The sequence below is a fragment of the Salminus brasiliensis genome, chromosome 13 (genome assembly GCF_030463535.1).
Source record: "Salminus brasiliensis chromosome 13, fSalBra1.hap2, whole genome shotgun sequence".
NCBI classification, from domain to species: domain Eukaryota; kingdom Metazoa; phylum Chordata; class Actinopteri; order Characiformes; family Bryconidae; genus Salminus; species Salminus brasiliensis.
Window position 1 is genome coordinate 6,712,646 of NC_132890.1, and position 24,177 is coordinate 6,736,822.

Consider the following 24,177-nt stretch of genomic DNA (forward strand, 5'->3'; position numbering starts at 1 on the left):
TCCAAGCATCTGGAATCAGGAATGTGTGGTAAGTAGGTCTGAACCACCGAGTAGGATTTCCTTGGTAGCATAAAGGCCTAAACGGTCCTCTAAGAGTCAGCTAAGGAGCCCAGTTCCTCCAAAAGTGCTCAGAAGTTAGCATAGCATACAGTATATAAAAAAACACTGCATTCCAAAAAAATATACACACACTATATATATATATATATAGAGAGAGAGAGAGAGTCTATTATATGTGTTTATTACATATAGACTGTTAATATGAAATCAGTAGGATGAAACTGTTTTGGCTAGGTGGTTACTATGGAGTTGCTAAGTGCTTGCTAGATGGGTGCTTTGTGGTTGCCAGGTGGTTGTTGTGAAGTTGCTAGGTGCATTCTATATGGTTGCAAGGTGGTTGATATGAAGTTGCTAAGTGCTTGCTAGATGGGTGCTCTGTGGTTGCAAGTTGATTGCTATGATCTCGCTAAGTGGTTGCCAGGTGGCTGCTATGGAGTTGCTAGGTAGATTCTATATGGTTGCAAGTTGATTGCTATGCAGTTGCTAAGTAGTTGCCTGGTGGTTGCTATACAGTTTCTAGGTGGATTCTATGTTTTTTCTAGGTGGTTGCTATTAAGTTGCTAAGTGCTTGCTTGCTAGATGGGTGCTATATGGTTGCAGGTTGGTTGCCATGGTATTTCAGGTGGTTGCTATGGTATTGCTTAGTGGTTGCTAGGTTGTTGCTATGCTATCCCAGGTGTTGCTGAGTGGTTCCTGCAGTACCTCGTGTGCTTATGTGGGTGTTACTGGTGTATTTGTATTATTGTGACATAAGAAGTGTGCCATTCGTTCCTATGGGATAAAATCTGTTGCTACACAGAAACTGTGCATCTGATCAAAAAAGCTGTTCACAAGCCTGACTCACACCATCAGAGCTAAAAAGAGTTAGACTATGGGATGAAGAAGTATGTACGTGCCTGGAACTGTAGAGCACCTTGTTTATCTATGCAGTAAGCAAATTGCACACCAAATCCCCTTCAATCTCTTGATCCAAACAAAATCATTAAGCTATAGCCCACCGTCGCAGTGAGGCTTATGTGTGATGTTTCCTTCTGTTGCCTATGTCTCTCCTTTCACCATGAGGAAGCAATAGGTTATAGGCCTCCCCACAGGTCACCTCACCCCTTTGTTTCATATTTGCCCTTGCACATTTAATCAAGCTGCCCTGACACTCGCGAAATTTTGTGGGCTGCTTTCACTTAGAGGCGTCTCTGCCCTCCTTTTACTTAAACCCCCCTTCAAGGTAATCGAGCGTGTAATACATCTCTCAAGGCGGCCAGTTATCATCTGAGCACAGAGAGGTAGTTCACCTCCGGAGGGCCACAGGCGGGTAGAATAACAGGGGCTTTTTAGTAATTGTGCCCTGAACCACGCCACTGTTTATTGTGTCTGCATCCTAGCCTGATTGCTCGGTCCCATCTCCACTACGTGGCCTAATGCTGCAGGGAGGACCTGGAACAAAGCTGTGGACGTTTCATTAACTCTCGTTAACGATAGTTGCATGTTGTAAGGCAAAAACGTCACTGTGTCTTACGAGCTGTCCCGTAAAAAAGCCATTTTTAGACATTCCCTCTAGCAGACGGATCACTGTCTCTAACTTTAGGACATGATGCTAAAACGGAGTTTTCTGAAGAGAAAGACTTTGACTTTTCTGCTTTCCTCGAACTCTCGAACTCACTGCCTGAGTTCTGAAAGCCTTTTTCCTTAACTTTCCCGTGACATGCTGTCAAACGTCTACACCACTCCTACATGATACATCAGGAAAAGTGGAGAAGCAGCACTTTTGGAAAGGTTAGAGGAAACCAAGGTCACACATTACACCAGGGGCAACATCTAATGATGTGATGAAGGCCAGAGTGTTCCCTAAGGCAGTGGATCTGAACCCTTGTCCTGGAGAACCCACCCGTCCTGCACATTTCAGTGTTTTCCCAATCAAACACACCAGCTTCAGCTCAGGTGGAGCTGGGTTTTTAATAAGATGATTTGCTGGATTAGGAGTGTTGGGAGGGGGGCAAGGGGTTCTCCAGGACTAGGGTCGGGAACCACTACTCTAATACCCAAAAACCCAAACGTTCGGTTGACATGCAGTACTGATTCTGATGCCATTCTGTTTAGGCAGGTCTACAAAGCTTTAAAACTAGCTGTTGTTATTTGAATCACTTAAGCTGAGCATCTACACTATCTAGTCTATATGGACAAAAGTATTGGGACACCTGCTTGTTCATTGTTTGGTCTGAGGTCAAGGATGTTAAAAAAGTCTTCATCCTGATTTTGTTGGAGTAGCTGTCTCCATTGTCCAGGGAAGAAGGCTTTCTATTCGTTTTTGGAGGAGCATTGCTGTGAGGATTTGATTGATTTTGAATGATCACCACCCCACCTCATTTTTTAAAACTCCAACTTATCCCAAAAACCATCATTCCAGAGAACAGTTCCACTGCTTTCATGCTCCAAGCATGACCTGGGCCTTTCAGGATCATTGTCCTGTTGCATAACCCAACTGTGCTTTATCTTCTCATGGACAGACGTTCTCCTGAAGATTCCCACAAATTAAAAAATTCAGAAATTCATGGCACTGTTTGTCTATATGTATTTCTTAACTATTTGTTAAGAAATATTGATATTGCACAGAAATTGGTATTGATGGTATTGATTGCCGAACAATTAATAAATGCTTAGATTTAGTCCCAGTTTATTGATTTTCTTTACTGCTTGTAAATGTATATTTATTGACGTCCGTATCTGCAGATTTGTACATTACAACAACAGGATATCAGCCCAGAATTCCCAAACTAGCCTAATTACAACGCTGGTGTTTGTTGGAGAGTGTTGGGTCAGTGTGCTTTGATATGACCTTTATTTCTCCTCCTATGGAGGAGAGCACACTGAGGCTGTGCTGTAAATTAGGAGGATGTTTCAGTGAGTGTTTGTCGTGCACAGGATGTAACATACCAATGTAGAGGAGCAGTGATGTAGTTCCTCATCACAGAATGGACATGCTGTTGTAAGTCATGGGCCAAAAGCCATGGGATCGGGTATATATGCGAATATGTGTGCATATGAGTGTGTGTGGGCCTCTAAATCAGCCTGTAGGCACCTACTGCACCCTTCTTCTCAGCCTGCGAAAGGAGAACTATCATTCTCTCAACACAGCAACCACAGCTGCCCTTTCTTCCTCACTATATCTCATCACATGGCTGCGTATCGGTCATGGTGGGCTGTGTATGCGTACAAGTGTTGGTGTATGTGAATACCTTCATATTAATGTATAGTCTGGTGAAAAAATTAGGATACCCCTCGAAAACCTAATGGACACATATGGGAAATCTTAATTTGAACAAAATTGAAAGAATTAATTAAAGGATTAATAATTATTTTATGGATTATTTACTTATTTCTAATTGTTTGAGACCTTTTTCAATCCTTTGCCAGACACTATTACATGTATAAACGCCATCTGAGGCCATTTTTGAAGGCCTAATGTAGAATGTAATAGAAATGCAAGGACACCTTGTGCTCTAATAGCTGGAATTGTCCCTCTTAGCTGAAATAACCTTCATTATTCATTGCCTATAACCAACTACCAGTCTCTGACATCCACTGGGAGAATCTTTTCCCCACTCCTCTGTGCAGAATTCTTTTGGCTTATCATATTTTAGGGGATTTTTTCATGCGCAGCCTGTGTAAAACCATCCCACGGCACATCAGTAGGATTAAGATCCAGGCTGTGACTTCTCTCATGCTGGATTTACTGGAGTATTTTGGCTCATTGTCATGGTGCATGGTCCATCTCTGTCCTCAAGCATCAGTCAAGAATTCACAATGTATTCTATGATGGAGACTTGGCCAGGACCTGCTGAATCAAAGTAGACCCAAACCATAACACATCTATCAAATGATCATATTGGATTGCTTTTTTATTCATGACTCTGTTAATCACACTGCTAACACCATCACTAGCTCTAGATCTAAACTCCACACTGTCTGTGTCGCAGTGAAGGTCCGATAGATGCTGGCATTTGGTGGAGGCATCTAGTCGCCTGTTTTAAGTAGAAATGCACATGGCTCTTAGATTTCTTCAAGCTGTGGTGCTGATGCTCTTTAAAATTTAATGCTCAGCTCCAGCCTGGGGAACACATCTCCCTTATTTTATTTTTTATTCCTGCTTATATTATGTTTTATGGCTTCTGCCTCTCTTTACAAATGGATCTGTGGTGTGTTGTTCGTTGGGTGAGGTGCTACGAATGAGATTGTGGGTATGTACATTCGTGTGTGTGACAGTGTGTTTGTGTCTTTGCCTCAGGTGCCCCTGTTCTCTGGTCCGTGACTGAGTTGCAGACAGTGGACACATTCAATCTATTGGAAGAAGTGACAGGTAAGGCCACCCTGTTCAAGCTCACTGCAGCACGTATGGGTCAAACTGCTGGTGAAGGCAGGCATAAAAATAAAAAAAATATATAAAAAATGCATTTATTGAGGATTTAAGTTCTTATTTGATGTATAAATAAGTATGTGACTTTAGTTGGGAAAAACAATAGTCAAACTCAATTTTACAACCCTGTTATTTTGATTACTGTGAACCACATTGGTTCCACTTATGTAGTGGGCTAGTGGGAAAAACAGTGATTGATGGTTTACATCACATTACAGTGATGTTGACCATAGCCTAGTTTAGCCTATCATATTTTAGAAGTGTAACAAGAACAAAATTACAATTATAAATAGTTTTTTTGTGTCTTATCATATAAGTGTTATCATATCAGGTAGTGTTTTTGTCCTCTCTGGGTCCTCTCTGCGTCCATTCGGCAGTCTGCCATTATCTAGCTAAAGAGTTTAAATCCAAGTTGTCCTAGTGTTAGCTTTTAGCCACTCCGGAGGCTCACAAAGCTCTCTCGTGCCAAATAACAGCATTGGTCCTTGCTTTGGTCGGCCAGCATTAGCTTTGAGCCTCTCCAGAAGCTCCTGTGCGCTCCTCTTGCTTCGGTTGGCTAGCATTCATTTTAAGCCACTCCAGCATGGCAGATAACATCAGCAGTCCTTGCTTCGGTTGGCTGGCATTACACTTTTTATCCTTGCTTCCATATTCTCCTAAGTTAGCCATTGCTTTTAACCTTGATTGTCTTTCTCTAATGGGCTGGGTTGGTAAATAAATGAACTAATTAATGAATAGTTAAACGCTGTCTGCAGATTGTGTGTCATCTCTCAGTCAGGCTTCAGATGATGACTGGCACCGCTTCCATCAGACAAGCTGTGATATCTGACAGCATAACTGCACCTTTCACAACACTGGATCAAACTGAGGGCTCCATAAAAATAGTGCATGCAGTCTGGCCGGTGCTGCCTCTCTGTGGGGTTTTCACAGCAACGTTGGAGAAATAAGGTTGTGTGTGTGTGTTTGCAGATTTTCAGAACTGAAAAATGTCCGGAGAAAAACAAGGGTGCGTACAGTGTGATCAACAAAGTGCTTGCGATTTTGTAAAGTGTTTTTTTATAGAAGCTACATGATTTTTTTTAGCTGAAAGGGCATCTATTTCTTTCTGGTTTCTGGGGTTAAGGTTAGGCCTCAAGGAGAGATGGGTTTTTCCTCTTTTTATGAAAGAGTTTTGACCTTTGTGGACTGAACTGAAGGCTTAATAGTCCAGCTCACATATATATCGAAAGCAGGTGCTTATCTGCTCTACATCTGCAGTATGTTAAAAACCCTTAACATACTGTGATTTTTAATTAGAGCTGGAACTGCCTGGAACTGATATACCCAGAAACTCAAACACTATTGATCTGCCGTCAGAGGAAAATCCAGAATACCCAAAACAGAGCTGGAAAACAGGCCAATTTCAAAAACCCTAGAACTGTTACATCACAGTCTTAACCTGCTATATTTACATCCCTAAAATTGCCATAATCCCAGCGCACTAATGGAAGCTGGAGAAATTGTTTAACTCAGGAGAATATGGTGTTGTTGATCCAGGAGAGCAGCTCATCATCACCAGACCAGGGTTTAGGAATACGGGTTGTTACGCAAACCAGGCCTCGGGCCATGCCGTTTCCTGTGCTAGTGTCTGGAGTATGCGAGCATAAACTTTTGGCTTCCCCAGTGTCCACTCCCTCCCCAAACTGGACTACCTCAGTTGAATCAAACTGGAGCTAAACATGCATCAGAAGAGAAGCCTCAAAAAAGCCAAACCTAAGGAAGCCAGCCAGGGCAAGGCTAAAAGCTAACTGGCTACTATCACTTTAGCTTGCTAACAGCACATCATGCTGATAAGACATGCTGTGCTGTGAAGACAGCAGCCTTGTCCAGTGCTGTAAACCAGCCCAATAAAGCAGAGCTTATCCTTTTTGTCCATGAAAAGAAATAGGTTTTTCTTTATAAGGAAAAATAACAGGGTGGTAAATAGGATAAATAAATCCCCGACTAAAGTCACATACTTACTATTCAGACATCAGTAAACGACTTCTAAAGAATGCATATAAATATATAAGGTTTTTACACAGCACTCCTTGTTCTGGTATTGTACAAAATCAAAGCTGTGTGTGTGTGTGCGATTTCGGAGAAGGTGCTTTACTCCTGAACCTCCTGATAAGCGCTGTATCCTCTATCCTGGAGGCCGGCCACTTCAAAGCCAAGCGTGGCTAAAAGGGATGGCTAAAATTAGTGAGAGGCCACATAACCTGCGCCCACAGATCAAAAGCAAGCTGAACTCTGGCAGGCGTCAGCATGGCGAGGGTGTCTGTGACTTCATTGATATCCGTGTATTTGTTTGTGTGTGTGTGTGTGTGTGTGTGTGAGTGCATGTTGTGCTGTAGGGCCTAACTCTGTTGTGCCAATTCTGCTTCCTAAGTCCTGGTATCAGACTGGGCTTTTGAGGGCTACGGGAGGTGAACTAGTGAGGTGTCGGTGCCCTTATACAGAGATTCGGTCATAGCGTACATGTGATCTGAGTGTGTGCGTGCGTATGTGTGTGTGTGTGTGTGTATAAATGTGCATGAGTCTTCAGCTGGTGGATCTTTCAGGGGTATTGACAGAGGAGGTCACTTAAATATCACGACGCTACACAGTGCTGCCTGCTCGCTCTGCACTGACCACAGGCATGAGGCCCATCAGCGGCTGCAGTGCAGAGAGGTCAAACGTAACTCAAGCCCACATAGAGAGAGAGAGAGAGAGAGAGAGAGAACCAAACAAGGCCGGCTAGGGCAATATCCCTTATGCTCCATTTGCATTTATATTTCCCACTAGCGCACAGCCTCCCTGATTCGCCCTCCAGGGACATCAGTAGTTCACTAGCGGCTTCTTAATTGGGTATTGATTGACTATCACTCGGCGGGGGAGACAATGAATTACCACCCGGCAGAAAAGGCGGAGGCTTGCAAGCAGCGGAAACACGTGTTCACTCTGCATTTGTTTATATAGCTGCGTTATTGATGATGCGACAGGAGATGCTTGATTAGACCCCAGAACCTTCGGACTGTGTTTATTTGCAGAGGTCGCTATACGGAGACCCACGTGAATCGGGTGTGAGTTATTGAGGGTCAGTATTCATATCAAGGACATGTACAACATGTACAGTACTGTGCAGAAGTTCTAGGCACCTAAGCACATTAGTTTGGCTTGTAAGAAAGTCCAGAATTTCTCAATTTGAAGAAAGTAGAGAAGGTTGAGATCTTATGAGCTAGTGTGAAGAACAAAGCTTGGTTCCAGAGTTCTCCACCTTCCCTATCTGTCTAAAGTCCTTGTATGAACTGTTGCCAGTCAACTCCAAAATTGCTTGGAAACCATCTAAAACATCTATTCGAATCTTTCCTGACAAGATTTAGGCTTATCCACAGCACTACAGCTGCTTCAAACTTAATATCACCAGCAATCTCCTGATGTCTGCAGATGGTGAAGCTCATAGCATCCCTTTCCTGCTGGATTTAAGAGCAGTAGTCTGCTGTAGGTTTCACATCAAACTGAATCCACCCAGTTATTCTTCCTCTACCTCTGACGTCAGTCGAGAGGTTCCTCAAGGCTCAGTCTTTGGACCTCTCTCGTTTATTGTTGTGTACATGCATTGGGCATTTCATACATTGCTTTAAACCTGGCCTTTATTGTTATGAGGATGGCTCCTTAGTTGTCGCTCTAGGGTTTTTCCTCAATGAGGCGGCGAATTCATTCCCTCACATCGACTCCCATTGTCCAGGAAAAGTCCACTAATCACACATCACAATTGTGCATATTTAACACAAAACAAGACGGCATGTTAATTCACACAAACAAACTAATGAACAGATATAAATAACAGCACTCTAAAGCAGCCCTCTGCATGTATAATCCATCCTCAGCACAAGAGCTTCTTGGCAAATCTCGGAGCTAAATTACCCACTAATTTCCATTGTCGCCGCTCTAATTACCGCACATTTGGAGAGGGAGAATTGATATCTTGTTTAGTGGCGCCGCCGCATGAACTGCATCATTGCTTGTGCTCTTTAATTCCCAGTGCAGCGAGCCTTGCGCTGTGAGCGCTGGCCCGAGCTGCGCTCGCGGGAAGGCTGCAGGAGGATCCGCTGAAGCGCTGAACACTCGCCAGCACTGCTGAAACACTTAAAAGAGACTTGGCTGCACACACGAAGCCTCCTTCGCCATTCCTCAATGTCACAACCCCCCCTTCCTCCTCGCGTTTGTCAAAATTTCAGGCACGTAATCAGAGCTGGAACACAAGGTTAACTTCCTTTATGCTTTGCTTTGTTAAAACCAGCCCCACACTATTTAACTTTATCTGCCAAATCTGCCAAATTGAAACAAATGATGCAGGGAGGCTTGTGGGGGTTTTCTTTGGCTTAGCTGTTGGTTGAACCAATATATTAATGTACTTGTAGACAGCTTATGCCTCCCAGCTAGCCACCACTGTCGATAGACGCTGGTGTCTGGTTGAATGACAGTAGGTCATGACATCGAGTGAGCAAGATTAAATGTCAGGATAACCTCTGGGCAGACGGCTGACGTTGATATTTGGTGGTTTTAAGTTGTGCTGTAACCAGAATCCAACGTCTATCCAAGCACCATATCCCGATGTCATATCGCCAAAGTGAAACTGCTCCACTTAACGGCACTAATAATCTCCTAACATCTGCGGAAACTGATGCTCTTAGCATCCTTTTACTGCTAGATTGTATGTTTTTCCATCCTAGGCTACTTGAGATGGGCATCTATGGTTCGACCCTGGGCCTGTTTACATCATACCTCAACGACAGACAGTAGTTATCTACCAGCTCAGACAATCCTTCCTCAAGTTGTGTCCTATGGGGTTCCACAAGGATCAGTCTTTGGACCGCTCTTGTTTATTGTCTTGATCGTCCTTGATTGTTAGGTGGTTCACTTATACTTATGTCTTCTTAAAACCCTCAAGAAATGGATGTAACAAAGTTCTCATGTCAAAACAGTGATAAAACTGAACTCAGCCTTTAAGTCAACCCTCCTCCTCCTCCTTCTCTAACTCTCTGTATTAAGGATGTAGCTGTGTCTCCTTCCTCTCTGGTCCAAAAGCTTGATGTCATCCTTGACTCAGCTTTTTCATTCACTGCCCACATCCACTTCTTTTATCCACCTGCACAACATTGCCAAAATTAGACCATCTCTCTCTCAATCTGCTGCTGAAACTCTAATCCATGCTTTCATCTTCAGCCGTTTGGACTACTGTAACTCTCTTCTAGCTGGCATTAGCTCTTCTTCCATTCACAAACTTCAGATGGTTCAGAGCTCTGCTGGTCTCCTCGTCTCCTCACTCACACCCACTCACAGCCTTTCTCCAACATCTCCATTGGATTCTTTTAAACCACCACATACAATCCAATCCAGTTTTTTCTACTTACTTACAAAGCTGTTAAAAACTTCGCTCCTGTTCACCTGACTGCTCCTCAACTCTGGAACTCTCTTTCCTCACTGATCCAACAGTCCAGCGCTCCCTGGCTTATAACTTTCCTCAAACTTTCCCAACTTCTTCTCCCCCATTCTGCTTTAGTTCTTTCTGTTTTGATAGCTATTCCTGCACCCACAGTGGGTTCGGAGCCTACACATCGCCTGTCTATTGCAGGGTACTGCACACAAACATTCGTTCACACACTCGCACCTAGGGGCAATATAGCATAGCCAATTCACCTACCATGTGTTTTTTCTGAGCTGGGAGGAAACCGGAGTAACAGGTGGTCCCCATGCAGAAATTTGGAGAACACACCAAACTCCTTATAGACAGTAACCAGAGTTAGACTCGAACCCACAGCCCTGCAACATGCACTACCTGCAGAGCCACGGATTCTTCTTTTCATTTTGTCTTCTTCGTTTTCATCGTCCTCTTTTTCTCTTTTATCTTTTTTTGTCTTCTTTGTTTTCTATTTAGTCTTCTTCTCTGTTTTTATTGTGTTCTTCTGTCTTCGTCTTCTTTTTCTTTTCTCGTCTTTGTTTTCGTGTTCTTCATTTTCATTGTCCTTTTTTTCTCCTTCGTCTTCTTTTGTCTTCTCTTTTCTTTGTCTTCTTCTCTGTCTTCTTCTACGCCTATGTTTTCGTCATCTTTGTTTTTATTGTCTTCTGTCTTTGTCTTCTCTTTTCTTTGTCTTTGTTCTCTATCTCATCTTTTTTGTCTTCATCATCTTCTACATCTTTTTCTCTTTTTTTGTCATCGTTTTTATTGTCTTCTTCTGTCTTTGTCTTCTCTTTTCTTTGTCTTTGTTCTCTACCTCTTTTCTTTTTCTTCTTTTTCATCTTCTTTGTCTTCTTCTTCGTCTTCTCTGTCTTCTCTTTTCTATGTCTGTTTTTTTTGTCTTCTTCACTTTCATCAACTTCTTCTTTGTATTCTTTATCTTTGTTTTTGTCTACTTTATCTTATCTTTTGTCTTCTCTTTTGTTTTCATCATTTTTGTCTTATTCTTCATCTACTTAATGAACTTACAAGAATGGCAGTGAGAACATTTGAATATCACTCCCGTTGGATTAAAACCTTGTATGTCCAAAATGGAAACAATAGAGAGACAAGGTTCTGCCCTGAAATGAATGCTAAAACGTCCTCAGAATAAGATTTAACTCAATCCTAAAGACTTAGGAGAGGTTCGGAAACGTTCAAAGCAACTTTGGTGGGAAAAATAAAACAAATAACAAATGTAGGAAATAGATCCTTTAAGGTGTGTAAGACAGTACATCAACCACATTACACAAGCTCACAAATGCTAGCACTGTAGAATTTCCCAGCTTGAAGAAAATGTAAGCCTGTGGCTTACACTATGTTTTATTCATAGGGTCAGTGGACTCTGAGAGATTGGTGTCAGTTCATTTTATATTTTAGCGCAGTTCAGCAGAAGAGGCAAGTCTTGTTCTCAGAAAAGTACACCCGGTTCCAATCCTGCGCCTGTGCTGTTAGATTGGGCCAGGAATGGAATAAACCTCAGCTCTGAACTCAGAGCAAAACAATCAGATATGAAACAATAACATGCCCTGCTGTGGACGTCCCTGAGATGGACACAAACTGAGTCACGAAAACTTCCAAGCGGAAGAGTTCATGAACGGAGATGTACAAAAATGACCTCTTACTCAGACCACCCTAGTTGAGACCCTAATGACCTAGAGGCTAGTGTTATGTCTCTCTTTTAACACTGTGGTACAGAGGGCTGGGATGCAAACTGCACACTGCAGAGCGTCCCATCGCAATTTCAGTCACTCAGTATTTTTATTTACTCATGCTCATCTGCAATCCGTGTTGTTTTGTGAGGGTTATATTGAGACAGGGCTCAAACTCCAAGGAGCTGATAGAAACATCAGCAAGCAAAATAAAACTCAACAAGTAATTCAGTCAAGACTAGAGCAGCCTGAGGCTCGCACTGAAAGATTGGGAAATTCTGCCAGTAAGGAATAAGGAAGAAGTGCTGAGATGTTGAAGTCAGTAAATACTGACTGTTTTGTAGGGTATTGAATTTTGAAGGTCTGTCAGCCTCCAGAGTGGTGCTGCAATAAACAACTATGTTGGTAGTCCAATAATCAATTAAGTACTGATTCAAATAATGGATTACTCAGATTAGGAATCGCTCAGTTACAATATAACTCTAATGTTGCTCAAATCAGCTGTGAAATTTATCTTGATTTTTTGAAGAAGCTAAAGATGAATAACCTTATTCAGAAATTCACTGTTTAATCAAACTTTACTACTGATATAAATTTTAAAAAGTACCTGTCAAAATTAAAAACCAGGGATGTGCAAAAAATTGTGTATATATATATATATATATATGACAAGACATATAAGACAAGACAACCATATTCACCATTAGTGTTGGACACAGATGGAATTTGTCTTCCACCTTTTAACCCATCTGTGCAGTAAACACACACACACACACACATACCAGTGAAACACACAAAGTGGACAGTAAGCACATGTGCCTGGAGCGGTGACTTTTAGTGACTTTTATTTTGACATGGCCTGACTGGTCTTTGTCTTTTTTGTTTTGGTCATCTTCTTCTTGTCTTCTTTGTCTCCGTCTTCTTGTTCCTCATTGTCTTTTGTCTTCTTTGTCTTCTTCTTTACCTTTTTTCACTTTTTTATTGTCTTTGTCTTCTTCAACATTTTCTTTATATTCATCATCTTCATCTACTTTTCTTCTTAATATGGCACACAAGAACGGAAATAAGAACTTCACCATATATCACCATATGGGACAATATCTTGTATGTCCAGAAAGGAAAACCTGACAACAAAGACAACAAGGTTCTGCCCTAGATTTAAAGCTAAAGTGTCCTCAGAGTAAGATCCAACACAATCCTAAAGGCTTAAGAGAGGTTTGAAAATCTTTAAATGCAACTTTGGTTGCTCTGGCCGGAGCCACAATATTGTCTACCCTCTTCCATTCACAGCGTTACCATCAAAATGACTGGCTCTTTCTGTTGAAGGGCGGGACTTATTCATAAAAAAGTTGAGCTGTGTTGAGCGTCACAAGGACACCCATTCATATTTCAAGCAGTGACAGCATTCTACACTGCTCTGGTTAAACCTTGGCGATAAATCTGTAGGTCATGTGCGTCCTGAACCATTCCTAGCTAGCGTGAGGTCACCAACTTATTAAATCACCAACTAGTTTAATCGACCAGGTTGATTAGTCATTGCAGTCCAACTCCAGAGTACATTTCGTCATTCAAACCTAGCTGGACATAATGAGGTCAAGAAGTGGGTGACAATAAGAGCATGTCATTTACTGAATTACTGAATCCTTGCTTTTGCGTTATTCCTGTTGGCTTGTGCGTCCTTGGAAAGGTCAAGTTTCTAATGAGCTTTCTGCATGAAAAGGTCTTTTACCGAAATAAAGCAGCTCATTTGAATGCTGCGGCATGTTGATGCCTAATGAGAGCGGTGGGTCCAAGTTGTTTCTTATAATCCAAAAAAAAGCCAGATTGTTTTTATGAGTTATTTTGCCGGCCGCTGCCACCCCCTTGCAATCACGTTGAGAAAAGCAATGTAAGCCGGACTAATTTTAGGCTGGATGTCATTTAGAGTTGCTCAGGCAGATGGTCAGTGGTGTACATGCTAGCAGATGTTGCAAGGAGCCGAGGCGTTACTGGATTTTTAATTTGGACACCAGTGCATGAAGGTTTGGAGAATGGTGGGTCACTGAGGATTTTCTATAATCTCAGAGAAACACATTCTGACCCAGTGTTCTCTTATTCTTGTTTATTGCAAGAAAAGTAACATATGGCCTTATTCTGATTGCCTCTATGTCAGACGTGCTATTTTGCACCCTGCTTAATGATGTCTTTCCTTATGTAAGTGTAGTAAATCTTAGGGTGTTGAGAAAACGGACAGTGCAATGTATCTTAAAAGTGAAGCGACCACAAGTCTAGGGCCTTAGCTGGCTGGTTGCAGTATGATGTGCAGCTTCACCTATCCCTGTATGTTTTAATGAGACAGCCCATTTTCCATCACTATTCTTCTCTAAACTGTCTGTCAGTGTCTCTAAATTCCAACAATTAGTTTTCCCTTTACTAATATTGGTTGTTATAAAAATTTTATATTTAGCACATATGCGGCTTTCATTCTGCAGTATTGTCAGAAGGCAGGCCGAACAAACCGAGTATATCCGGGATCCGGGGGGAAATCCGCTCTGCTTCTGCGCTGTAAACTTAGTAAAGGTGGTCTGAGACACGCCTGGTGTGGGTTGAAGGGGTTGGGTCGACCAAATGAGTAAATTTGGAAACATGGCGGACGATTTTTACTTCATTCTTATAGAACAGAAGAGAATGGAACCACTGTGTCCTGGTTTTCTACGGTCATTGCAGTAGACAGCAAGCAGCTACATTAAAGATGCCACAGAATGCATGTATCTAGTGTTTTAACCCATTCTATGGTGTATAAATAGTGTGTCTATGACCTTAGTTGAGGTGAAAAAGGCCTGTCTTCTTAAAACCCTGTTATTTTGCATTAGAATGAAACAATCAGATTTTTTGATGGGCTTGTGCAAAACTAAAATGTCAGAGCTCTGCTCTGATTGGCTGATTTATATCAAGGGACAGATCAAAGCCACATACCATAGCCTAGCTCTGCTTAGACTAGCATAGCATTGTTTTAGCACAGAGTCTTACCAGATTGTGTTGCTGTCCTCCTGATGTAGCTAGCTGAAATAGCACTATAGCAATAGCATGCCTACTTATTCGCTCTCCTAGGTTTTGCCTTGTTGCATGCCACATTTAAGGTCCCCTTATGTGGACACAGGCACAGGCAAAGCGTGATCATGAGGCCTGGGTCCCGTAGCAAGCAGTATTCCCATAACCAACAGAGTCAATCAGTAACACCACATTTTAACGCATAGCCAGCTTCGACTAGGGCTTACAGTGCTTCGGCTAGTGGACTAGGTGTATGTACACTTTGCAAATGTAAATAAATTGAATCAGGACTGTTACATGACCGTTTTAAAGTTCTGGAGTTTTCTTTTCAGGGAAGAGATAACACTGTTTGAGGGTCACGGTATGTTCCATGTACCGAACTCTCCTTGTTCCACTATAGCAAGTCAAAGTTTTCCGTTCCTGGGCCCATTTAACTACCTTAATGACAGCTTGAACTTTAATTATAACAGTTAAAATTCTCTCTGCGTGTTTTATTGCTAAAATGAAAGCTCATTTATGGGTGTGAATCAAGCATTTGGCAAGAAACCCTACATGAAAACAGACTAATTCCAAACAGATGCTAACGGGAATCTTGCAGATTGTGGTTCTAAGTAAATTCAAACCCAAATCAAAAGCATTTGCTGAAAGATTGCAGACACCATGTGCTCTGTTACTCTGTTTAGCGTTAGAAGATCTCTACACATGTTGTGTTTGAAGATAAACAGTAGAAGATGATTAGAAGGGAAATTGGGAAAATGGTGCATCGGGCAAGGCCTTAGAAATGTGGTGAATCTGCAAGTTCTCCAGCTCTCCAGCTCTCTCTGTTATCTCAGATTTTTGTCACTCCAGCTAATTTCAGGACTTGCAGAGATACAGAAGGACAAACTCATTGTACTCAGTGGATTAGCTGAATGAGGGAAAGGGCGAATGAGGAACAGAATTTGACTCAAATCTCAAAAATTGCTTTAAACTGAAATCATATTATTCCAGAACATATCAGATAACTTCACTGAGAGAATACACATTTTTGACCACCTTCCATCACTGGCAAAAGTGTACAGTATCTACACTGACAATATTTAATTCTAGCACAATCAGTCATTGGCACTAGCAAAGAAAAGCCACTGAGCTGTTATCTAGCAATTTACCTGCCAAAAAAGGCATTAGTTCCCTCAGCAGACCAGAGTCTGTGCTCTTACATGCAATAATTTCCCTTGTCCAGACAGGCCAGACGTTTCATGTGTGAACGTTCAAACCAATCATCATCAATTTGTTCTGAACATTGGGTGAAAAGAGCTCGGCTGTGCAGGGGCATTCAGAAAGGCTCTCACAACTGTAACCTCTTGCTGCTGTTGAAATTTGCACAGAAGTCTGGAACAGCCTTTGGTAGACATTGTCTACAGCTACAGAACCAACCCTCTTGACCAACCCAGTGGTCAGTACAGACGCAACCTGTGAACTGGGACCTAAGGCTCACTGATGCTCATGGAGGCCCCACCTCCCAAGCAACTTACCAGAGGTCCAAATACCTCAAGTGGTGAGATGAGTTGGGGCGACACAAAGGGAACCTACTAGGTTCAATATTAGGCTGGTAGTGCTGCTGGTAGTGCTGCTGGTAGTTTGTTGGAGCTGAAATTCAGACCAGGACTGCCTGAACTGCCGAACCGGCGTAGATCTCCAGGAGCAGGCTTGGTGGGTGCTGCTGCAGTGTGATAATTCAAGAGCGAATTAGATTCCACCTTCAGCATACTCATGTTAGCATGCAAAAAAAACCCACTCAATTAGGATAAATGAAATTAAGCTGATTAGCAGGATGAAGAGGGCAGCCCCCCCCCACACACATACACAGACTCTGTAATTAGTGAAACTGTACCACTGGAGGAAGCTAGATTCATCTCAAACTCTGCATTGAGGTCGTTAGAGTTTCCGAGAAATCGGACGTTACACTGGGTTTAATCAGAGAACACTACGCCATTGCTGTATGTCCCGACATTTGCCATTTTTCATTAGCACAATAACGGTATTTACCGACCCTGATTCACCACAGGATCAAGCTAAGGGGAATGAAAGCCTTTGATGATGTGACTGCTCCAGTTCTGTGCATGCTGGGAACATTTTTTGAAATTGTCCCATGAAAGCAGTTGTCAGGGTTACAGCTCTTTGACTTACGCCTTTGCATCCCGAGTCGGAGGCTGGAGGTTGATTCTGACTATCTGTAAAGTGCTGTCTCCAGCTCGAAGTTGCACTCTGTCGTTTGCCTTTGTTAGACGTCTCCCCATCTTCGCTCCGCCTGGTGCAGTCTTGAGCACTGTGTTTGTGATTTCACTCTCGTGTCTTTGGCATTACAGATTAATTTAAGGACGTTTGACAGAAGAAAAGACAGAGAAGAAAAACAGAGAGAGAGACAAACAGGCCCTGTTGCTTTTTTGGGCGGGTATTAGACAGCCGGATAAAAGGGAGAGGTGGAAAAGCAAAGGAAGGGAAGGAGGGAGGGAGGAAGAGGGAGAGCGCGGGAACGTTAATGCGTCAGAGGGCAGAGAGTGTTGTTTTGGTGGAGAGGCAGCAGCAGCGAGAGTTGAGATTTATGTGAATGGATCAGAAGTGAAAGAGGCCTGATGGTGTTTGAGAGTGGAGGTGCCCTCTGTGAAAGCACCAGACCAGAACAGCAGTGGGTATTAGCATTCAGGAACAGGACGTTTTCTCGGCCCACTGCTGTCTGTGCTGTCATACGTGCAGTAACAGCGCCCAGCTGATCGCTCGGGTATTGTGTACTCATCAGTTTGTCTTGTTTCTGCTGCTGACGGCTTTTATTTTTACTCAGGAATTATGCAGCTAGTGAGCCGTGGCGTGAAGCTGTCAGGACGATGTTAATTAATGCATGTTGCTCTTAAAGTTAGCCCTTCCTGGTCAGTTCATTCGAAGCGATTTGGAAATCTGAAGATCTGAATTTGTACAAGAATAGTATTTGAGTATCCCAATGAGATAAACATTCTGATCATCAGGAGTAGCCAGTGAAGCATCTTCACTCTGTAAGACCTCTAAAGTGCTGTTAAACATGAGCAGAAAGTAGGTTTAGGTCCAATGCTTAGGTAGCCGTGGACAGGGGTTAGCATGGGCACTCTGGCCAGTCTGCAACCCCTTACCCAGCAATTGTAAGACCTTCAGTCTGTAACCATCATTAAATCTTTCTGTGCCACAGGAGCCTTTCTGTCGGTTTTGACCAGATGGAATAGCCATTGTTGTCCTTGTGCGTAGATAAGCCTTGGGCAACTAATTCCCAGCCATCAGTTCGTGTTATGTCCTTCCTCGGACCGCTGTCTATAGCTACTCTAAAACACTGCTTACTGGGAACACAGTGAGAACAGTCTTTCCGTCCCAGTTGTTTGGCTATACCAGTTTGACCTTTGTCAAGGTCGCTCAGGTCGTCGTGATTGTCTGATTTTCTCTAGGAGAACTGCCTGTTCACATATCATATATAATATAAACTGTATCCCAGACCTTGACATGGACAGTTTTTACAAGCTAATCAACATTTAGATAGATGATGTCTTTTCGAATAACCAGAGCTGCGATATATAAGCTCCAATATAAGGACAAAAGTACTGGGACACCTGCACATTACAGCTAAAGGAGCTTTTTTGACATCCTATTCTAAAACCATAGGTATTAATATGGACAAGCCCAGCACTCGGCGACCCCGCTCTTTACTTTGCGTGGCCTGCCACTTCCCTGTGGTTCCTAAATGCTTCCACAGAGGGAACAAGTTTCACAAACTGACCTGTTGTTGCAACGGTGGTTACTTTTATAGAACCACGCTGGAGTTCAGTGAGCTCTTTAGAACCACCCATTTTTTCACTAATGTGTGTAAAGGCAGACTGCAAGACAAGGGGCTTAATTTTATACACCTGTGGTAATGGGGCTGAATTAAACATCTGGATTCAGAGATTAAGAGGTGTCCCAATACTTTTGCCCATATCATGTGCCTATATCCTGAGTCACACTCTCAGTCAAAAACTATTTAAAACTGAATTAATTTTTTTTTAAATGCAGCTAACTCGATTTCTTTAATATTTTCTTATGAACTAAATAATTCAATAATTATTACAGAAGTAGGTAAAGTAAGATCAGAGCCCTGTATCTAAATATCCATGCTCACCCAGAGTTCTTCTAGAATATGTATTCCTTTCTCTTAGTTTTAATGTGGTTTGATGAGGTGGTGGCCGCCGACGCTGAGGTCATATACAATCAGAAATGACCTGAGACCGGAGTCTCAGCAAGCAGCAGGTTCATTTCAGCTCTCTATCAGCGGGGCAGCTGTGTAAGCCAGAAAATGTCACAGCCTGGCAGGCTTTATAGCTTTTAACATAAAGACTAGAGCTCCGTGAGGGGGTTGTGTGATGGGGGGACCTTGTACTGCTGCAGGAAGAGAGAGTTGGAGGGGAAAAAGCCAGCGGAGTGGCAGGAAGAGTAAAAGAGATGAATGACTAGATGATTAGAGATGGAGAGGTGCTAAAAGAAAAGGAGAGTGTAGACGGGAGAGGAGATAGGAGACCTGGTAGGTGAAAGAGATGTAAAAGGAAAGAGGGGAAAAGAGGTGAACTAATGGTCAGATACAAGCAGGGAGTAGTTTTTTGAAATGTGGATAAATGGGTGGGTGATATGGCAAAAAATAACATCAATATTATATTAATTAAATATTTTATTAAGAAAGCAGACATCAAGTGTGTGAGATAATACATGTACATGCGTGCTATGTTCTTAGTAAGGACGCCCCAATCATATTAACATAATTAAATCATTAATTAACTAACTATTTAACTTAATTAACTGTTTCGTTTTAATTTATATAATCATTTTTCATTTTTCTCGCAATGTGGTACGGCCAACAGCTCCCCCTAGCCCCTGCAAAACTCACTAGAAGACTAAGGACTCGAAGGAGTGCACCGACTCCTCAGCTAACACATGCCCGTGCTGCCCAACATTGCTTAAAAGTGATGAGGCGAGAGAGCGTCATCTACCCACCTAGAAAAGCAGGGCCAGTTGTGCTCTCTTAGGCTCCGGCTGCTGATGGCAAAAGCAGCATGGCTTGGTATTTGAGCTTGCGACTCCTGGGCCATAGTGTTAGCGCATTAGACCACTGACCCACTCAGAGCCCCTTTATTGTGACTCACCTCCCTGACCATTCAGCTCCCGGTTACTTTAAAACATTGTGTGTGTGTGTGTGTGTGTGTGTGTGTGTGTGTGTGTGTGTGTGTGTGTTTGGTACACACTATGTACTAATAGCTGATAACTGCTAGCTATTTGTCAGCTACTCAGGTAATTAAATCGAATGAGCTGTGATTGGCTTTTTTAGCTTGTGAGTGTTAAACAGCAAAAATGGCAGAAAATAGGTGAATGTTTGATGGAATGTTTTACGGAAAGACTCTGAGCTAACCGGAACTATTTCAGGGAACAAATCAAATTAATAGCTTTATTCAAGCTGATAAGTGCGGGGAAGTTACCAGTTAGCAGCCTAAACTTTTGGCTTTTACGTCTAACTCTCCATTCCACCTTAAAAAGAATGTCAGTCATTGTGCACATTACAACAGCAGAACAGATCTGCTGCATCATTTAAGGTGGAAAGTTCAAGTAAGAGGATGACTTCAGCCTTGGTTTGGCTGGTAACTGATACCGTGAGAGCTCCTATTCTAGTAGTAACGCATATTGCTGTTGCCTTGCACCTTTCAGATTGGGAATGGAATCGGACACAGGTGTTCACATGGCTATTCTTCTTCTATTTAACAGATTATTTAAAGGATTGCCCACCTCGTTCAGTTGGGTAGAAATTGTATTGGGAATGAACTATGTGTAGGTGTAAACATGGACGTATTCTATTCCGATTGAACTATTAGTCGGATTATTAATGGATTATCAGGCTGTGTGTCAGTGTGGGAGCTTATGAGCTTGGGGAAAATCGCTGGAGAAAGTGCAGCTTGTTTGATTAAAATGCAGTGGATGTATTTGTTGAATATCAAAGAATACCAGCATGTGTGTTCACTAGGGAAGCTCGATAATATGACAGATAATTCCATAAGAGCAGAGCGGTTAGGCAGTGCTGAGCGATTATGCAGCAATGTCTTCGTTAATTCATTAATCCAGATGGATTTAGCCCCAATTTCCACAATTTATACATGTTTATGGATAAGCATTAATACTGCTGGATATGTATGTTAAAAAAAAATAGCTGTAATCCTTTGGCTCCCAACTGCCATATGGGTGCATTGCTGCTATTTCTGTTGTCATACCATAAAGAAGTTGAAACTTGATGTGACATACACTGTATTTTGTCCAAATATTTGTGGACACCCCTTTTAATGGATGCATGCATTCATCTGCTTTGCCTTAAGTTGTACCCATTGCTGACAGAAATGCATACATGCTCACGTGCAGCTTGTCTAGCCCCTGTAAAGACATACCGCCAATAGAATAGGACTATCTGGAGCAGATAAGCATCAACCTATTGACACCCTGTCTAATGCCAGGCATGGGCTAGAGGGGTATAAAGTGGAACTGTGTCCTCTCTGAGTTCTGGTGGTGATCACACAACATCCTGAGCTCGCTAAGGCTCTTGTCACTGAATACAATCAGATTCTTACAGCAATTCTCGTCCAAAATCTAGTAGAAAATATTTTGATGAAGTCTTTTTTAATAGCCTTAATTTTGGATTTTGAAATGATGAATGAGCAGATGTCCCAATACTTTTGTCCATATAGTGTATTTTCTCATTACAATAATGATGAAATTCCACTGTATTACCTTCCTTTATCTGGCGGCTAAGAGAGATCGTAAAGGGGGTTAAAGGGGTTAAGAGCATGGAGGTTGGTAAAGATTTTGGAGTGGATTCAGAAAAGTTGGAGGAAGAATGGGGGCTTGTGTGGTTTGCTTGTCTGTGATGGGCTGCTCTTTGTTTGATGCTGATCTGAAAGGGAAGAGGATTAACTGTGTTATGACATTACAATTGAGACATCTTTGGCATCTGTGGCCGCTAAGGAGGATTTTCCCTTTAATCGGACTAAAGATGAGTGAAGGTGGTGGGGGAAGGGTGGAGGGCTGACTGGGGGCAGGGGAGACCATTTTTCCTTCTGTTTTCTGTAGAGAGGGGCTGCACAAACCTGATAATCAGGCCTCATACAGAACTGATCCAATCCTGGAATTTGCAGATGTCTCGAAACCCCTGGGAACAATATGCATATATGTATTTCACCAGTACTGCTTTTCTCTTCATGTGGAATGAGCGGTCCTAAATATGGGTCAGATTTACCTCAGCATACCCCTGACCAATCACAAGCCTAACATAGCTCTGCCCTCTCCAAGTCTGAGCGACCTGGAGAGCAAAAGCTAAAACTAAACCTGGTGAGATAACGCTTAAGCCACGTCCCCCGTCGTCCGTCACATCTGGCGTCCATCGCCTCACTGCTGAATGTTGTGCAAGGTCCCGAAGCAGCACAAAAGCTAGGGTGATCCGCTGTGTTTTGCCCACTGTGACAGCGCATAGCCGGCCGCCGAAGCGGAGAAGACATATGGGAGGGACGATAGGGTACTTGGGGTTTCCGCTCCCCCAGTCATGACTCGAGCTTGTGTCTATATATGAGCTTGGACTTTGGTTCCAGATATTAGAACCTAACTGATCCTGGTAGCCTAAGCGCAACCGAGCATGAGTAGCATGTGCAAATGATCCACAGAAGCTAGAAGACCTGCCTGCTTCCTTCCAATCCACTGGCCTGTTTTTCTGTTGGGTTCTGTTGGGTTTTGGCAGTATGCTGAACAACACTGTATGCTGAGTCCTGGATTCCAGCTGAAAGCAGAAAGAGCGAGACTTGAATACATATTTTACGGTTTTCATATCCTCCCATCCTCCCTCTGTTCCTCCAGCTCTTCCTACTTTAACAGCATCTTTAACCTCAGGGCTTAAATCATTTAAAGGATGTCCTTTCTGGTGACCTTTTAGAGCATGTGAGCATGTGTGCACTGTCTGTCTGTGTGCTGATAAATAGTGTTATATTTTAAAACTAATGCTTTTGCATCCATGGCCTAACCTCAGTCCACAGGCAGCACACAGTACACCCCCCCCCCCTCACCCCAAACCACCCCACCAGAGCGTTCAAAATTTATCTAGTCTCACACACCAGTGTATTCATCAAAATGTAAAGCGTTGCACCTCCCACGTATATTACAATACAGCCACAGGGCCTCACTGTAAATCAACCTCACAATGGCCATGACATCTATATAATGCTCATAAAGTTCAGGATGCTGTTTAGTGTGAGTGTAGGGGTGTGTATGAGGGATGTTCAGCATGGGTTTTACAGACAATAGCAGTGTGAATTTGACTGTATGAATATTGCGAATGGAGTGTTAACCAAATGTTGTTATTTCTGAGACTGCTGGACTGATGGATGTTTGATAAGACATGAAAATGCTTAATATGCTTTGCTGTAAAAAGAATCTGAATAGTTTCACATTTTCTTTTCTACTCTTCAGAGGTTTAAAAAAAGTGTGTGAGGTATGCTTCAGGTATAAGATATTGCGCTGAAATGATCTCCCATAGGCTTCCACGAGGCCCAGAACACGGCAGTGTACTTTCTTTTAGAAGTTCTGTGACGCTACAGTGTCTCTAATACCTCAGCAGTGTATTACAACAGTAAGGTAACTTTTATTAAAACTGAATAAAGAACAGAACATTCACTATATGTCCAAATGTTTGTGGACACCCCTTATAATGAATGCATTCAGCTACTTTAAGTTGCACTCGTTGCTGACACACACACACACTCACACAGCTTGTCTAGTCCCTGTAAAGAAGTAGTACCTATAGAAAATGACTATTCTAATGCCAGGTGTGGGCTAGAGGGGTATAAAGCCCCTCAGCATTGAGCTGTGGAGCAGTGGAAGAACTGTATTCTCTGGAATGATGGTCGGTGATCCATCCAAGACTTTTGGGATAAGCTGGGCTGTTAAGGAGGGCATGGGGTCCTGATCTTGTTGCTGAACGCAATCAAATCCTCACAGCAATGCTCCTCCTAAATCTAGTAGAAAGCCAGTTATTGGCTTAAAATCAGGGTCAATTCTTTTTAATAACTATCATTTCCAAATTTCTGTACCAATTAAAAATAGCTAATTCATTCATGTGCAGTTAAGAGAGCCACAGGGTGATGGCGCTGTGGAAGCTCATTGATTGTGAGGTGGGGAAAAAAGAACCCCTGTAGTTGCGGGTTTAGCAGTGTGCCGAGGTCCATTAAAAGGGAATGCAAGCAAACCTGGATGATCCAGTCTACTAAATGACCATTCACTCAATGTTGACCCTTCTGAAGCCACATAAATGTTGAAATCCCCACCCTCAGTAACACCATGGTAATTTTTTAAGACTCTATGGCAATGAAAAATTTAATTGCACTTAACCCTAGCTTATAATAATTCCTTTAAATCAGAGTAAGGATACAGTATGACTGCTGTTAGAAGCATACCACTGTTCATGTTCTTTTTTGCGT

At 42.5% G+C, this 24,177-nt stretch overlaps 1 protein-coding gene across 4 annotated transcripts in view; it reads left to right on the top strand.

Moving 5' to 3' along the window:
- Positions 1-24,177, top strand: part of tspan9a (tetraspanin 9a) — a 255,945-nt gene that overhangs the window by 64,577 nt on the left and 167,191 nt on the right. For all 4 annotated transcript variants that reach the window (XM_072695443.1, XM_072695444.1, XM_072695445.1 and 1 more), the window contains one exon: positions 4,340-4,411. Coding sequence is in view for 1 of the 4 variants with exons in the window: in XM_072695442.1 (XP_072551543.1) it covers positions 4,340-4,411 (72 nt within the window). In the remaining 3 variants the exon portion in view is untranslated. The remainder of the gene's footprint in view (positions 1-4,339; positions 4,412-24,177) is intronic.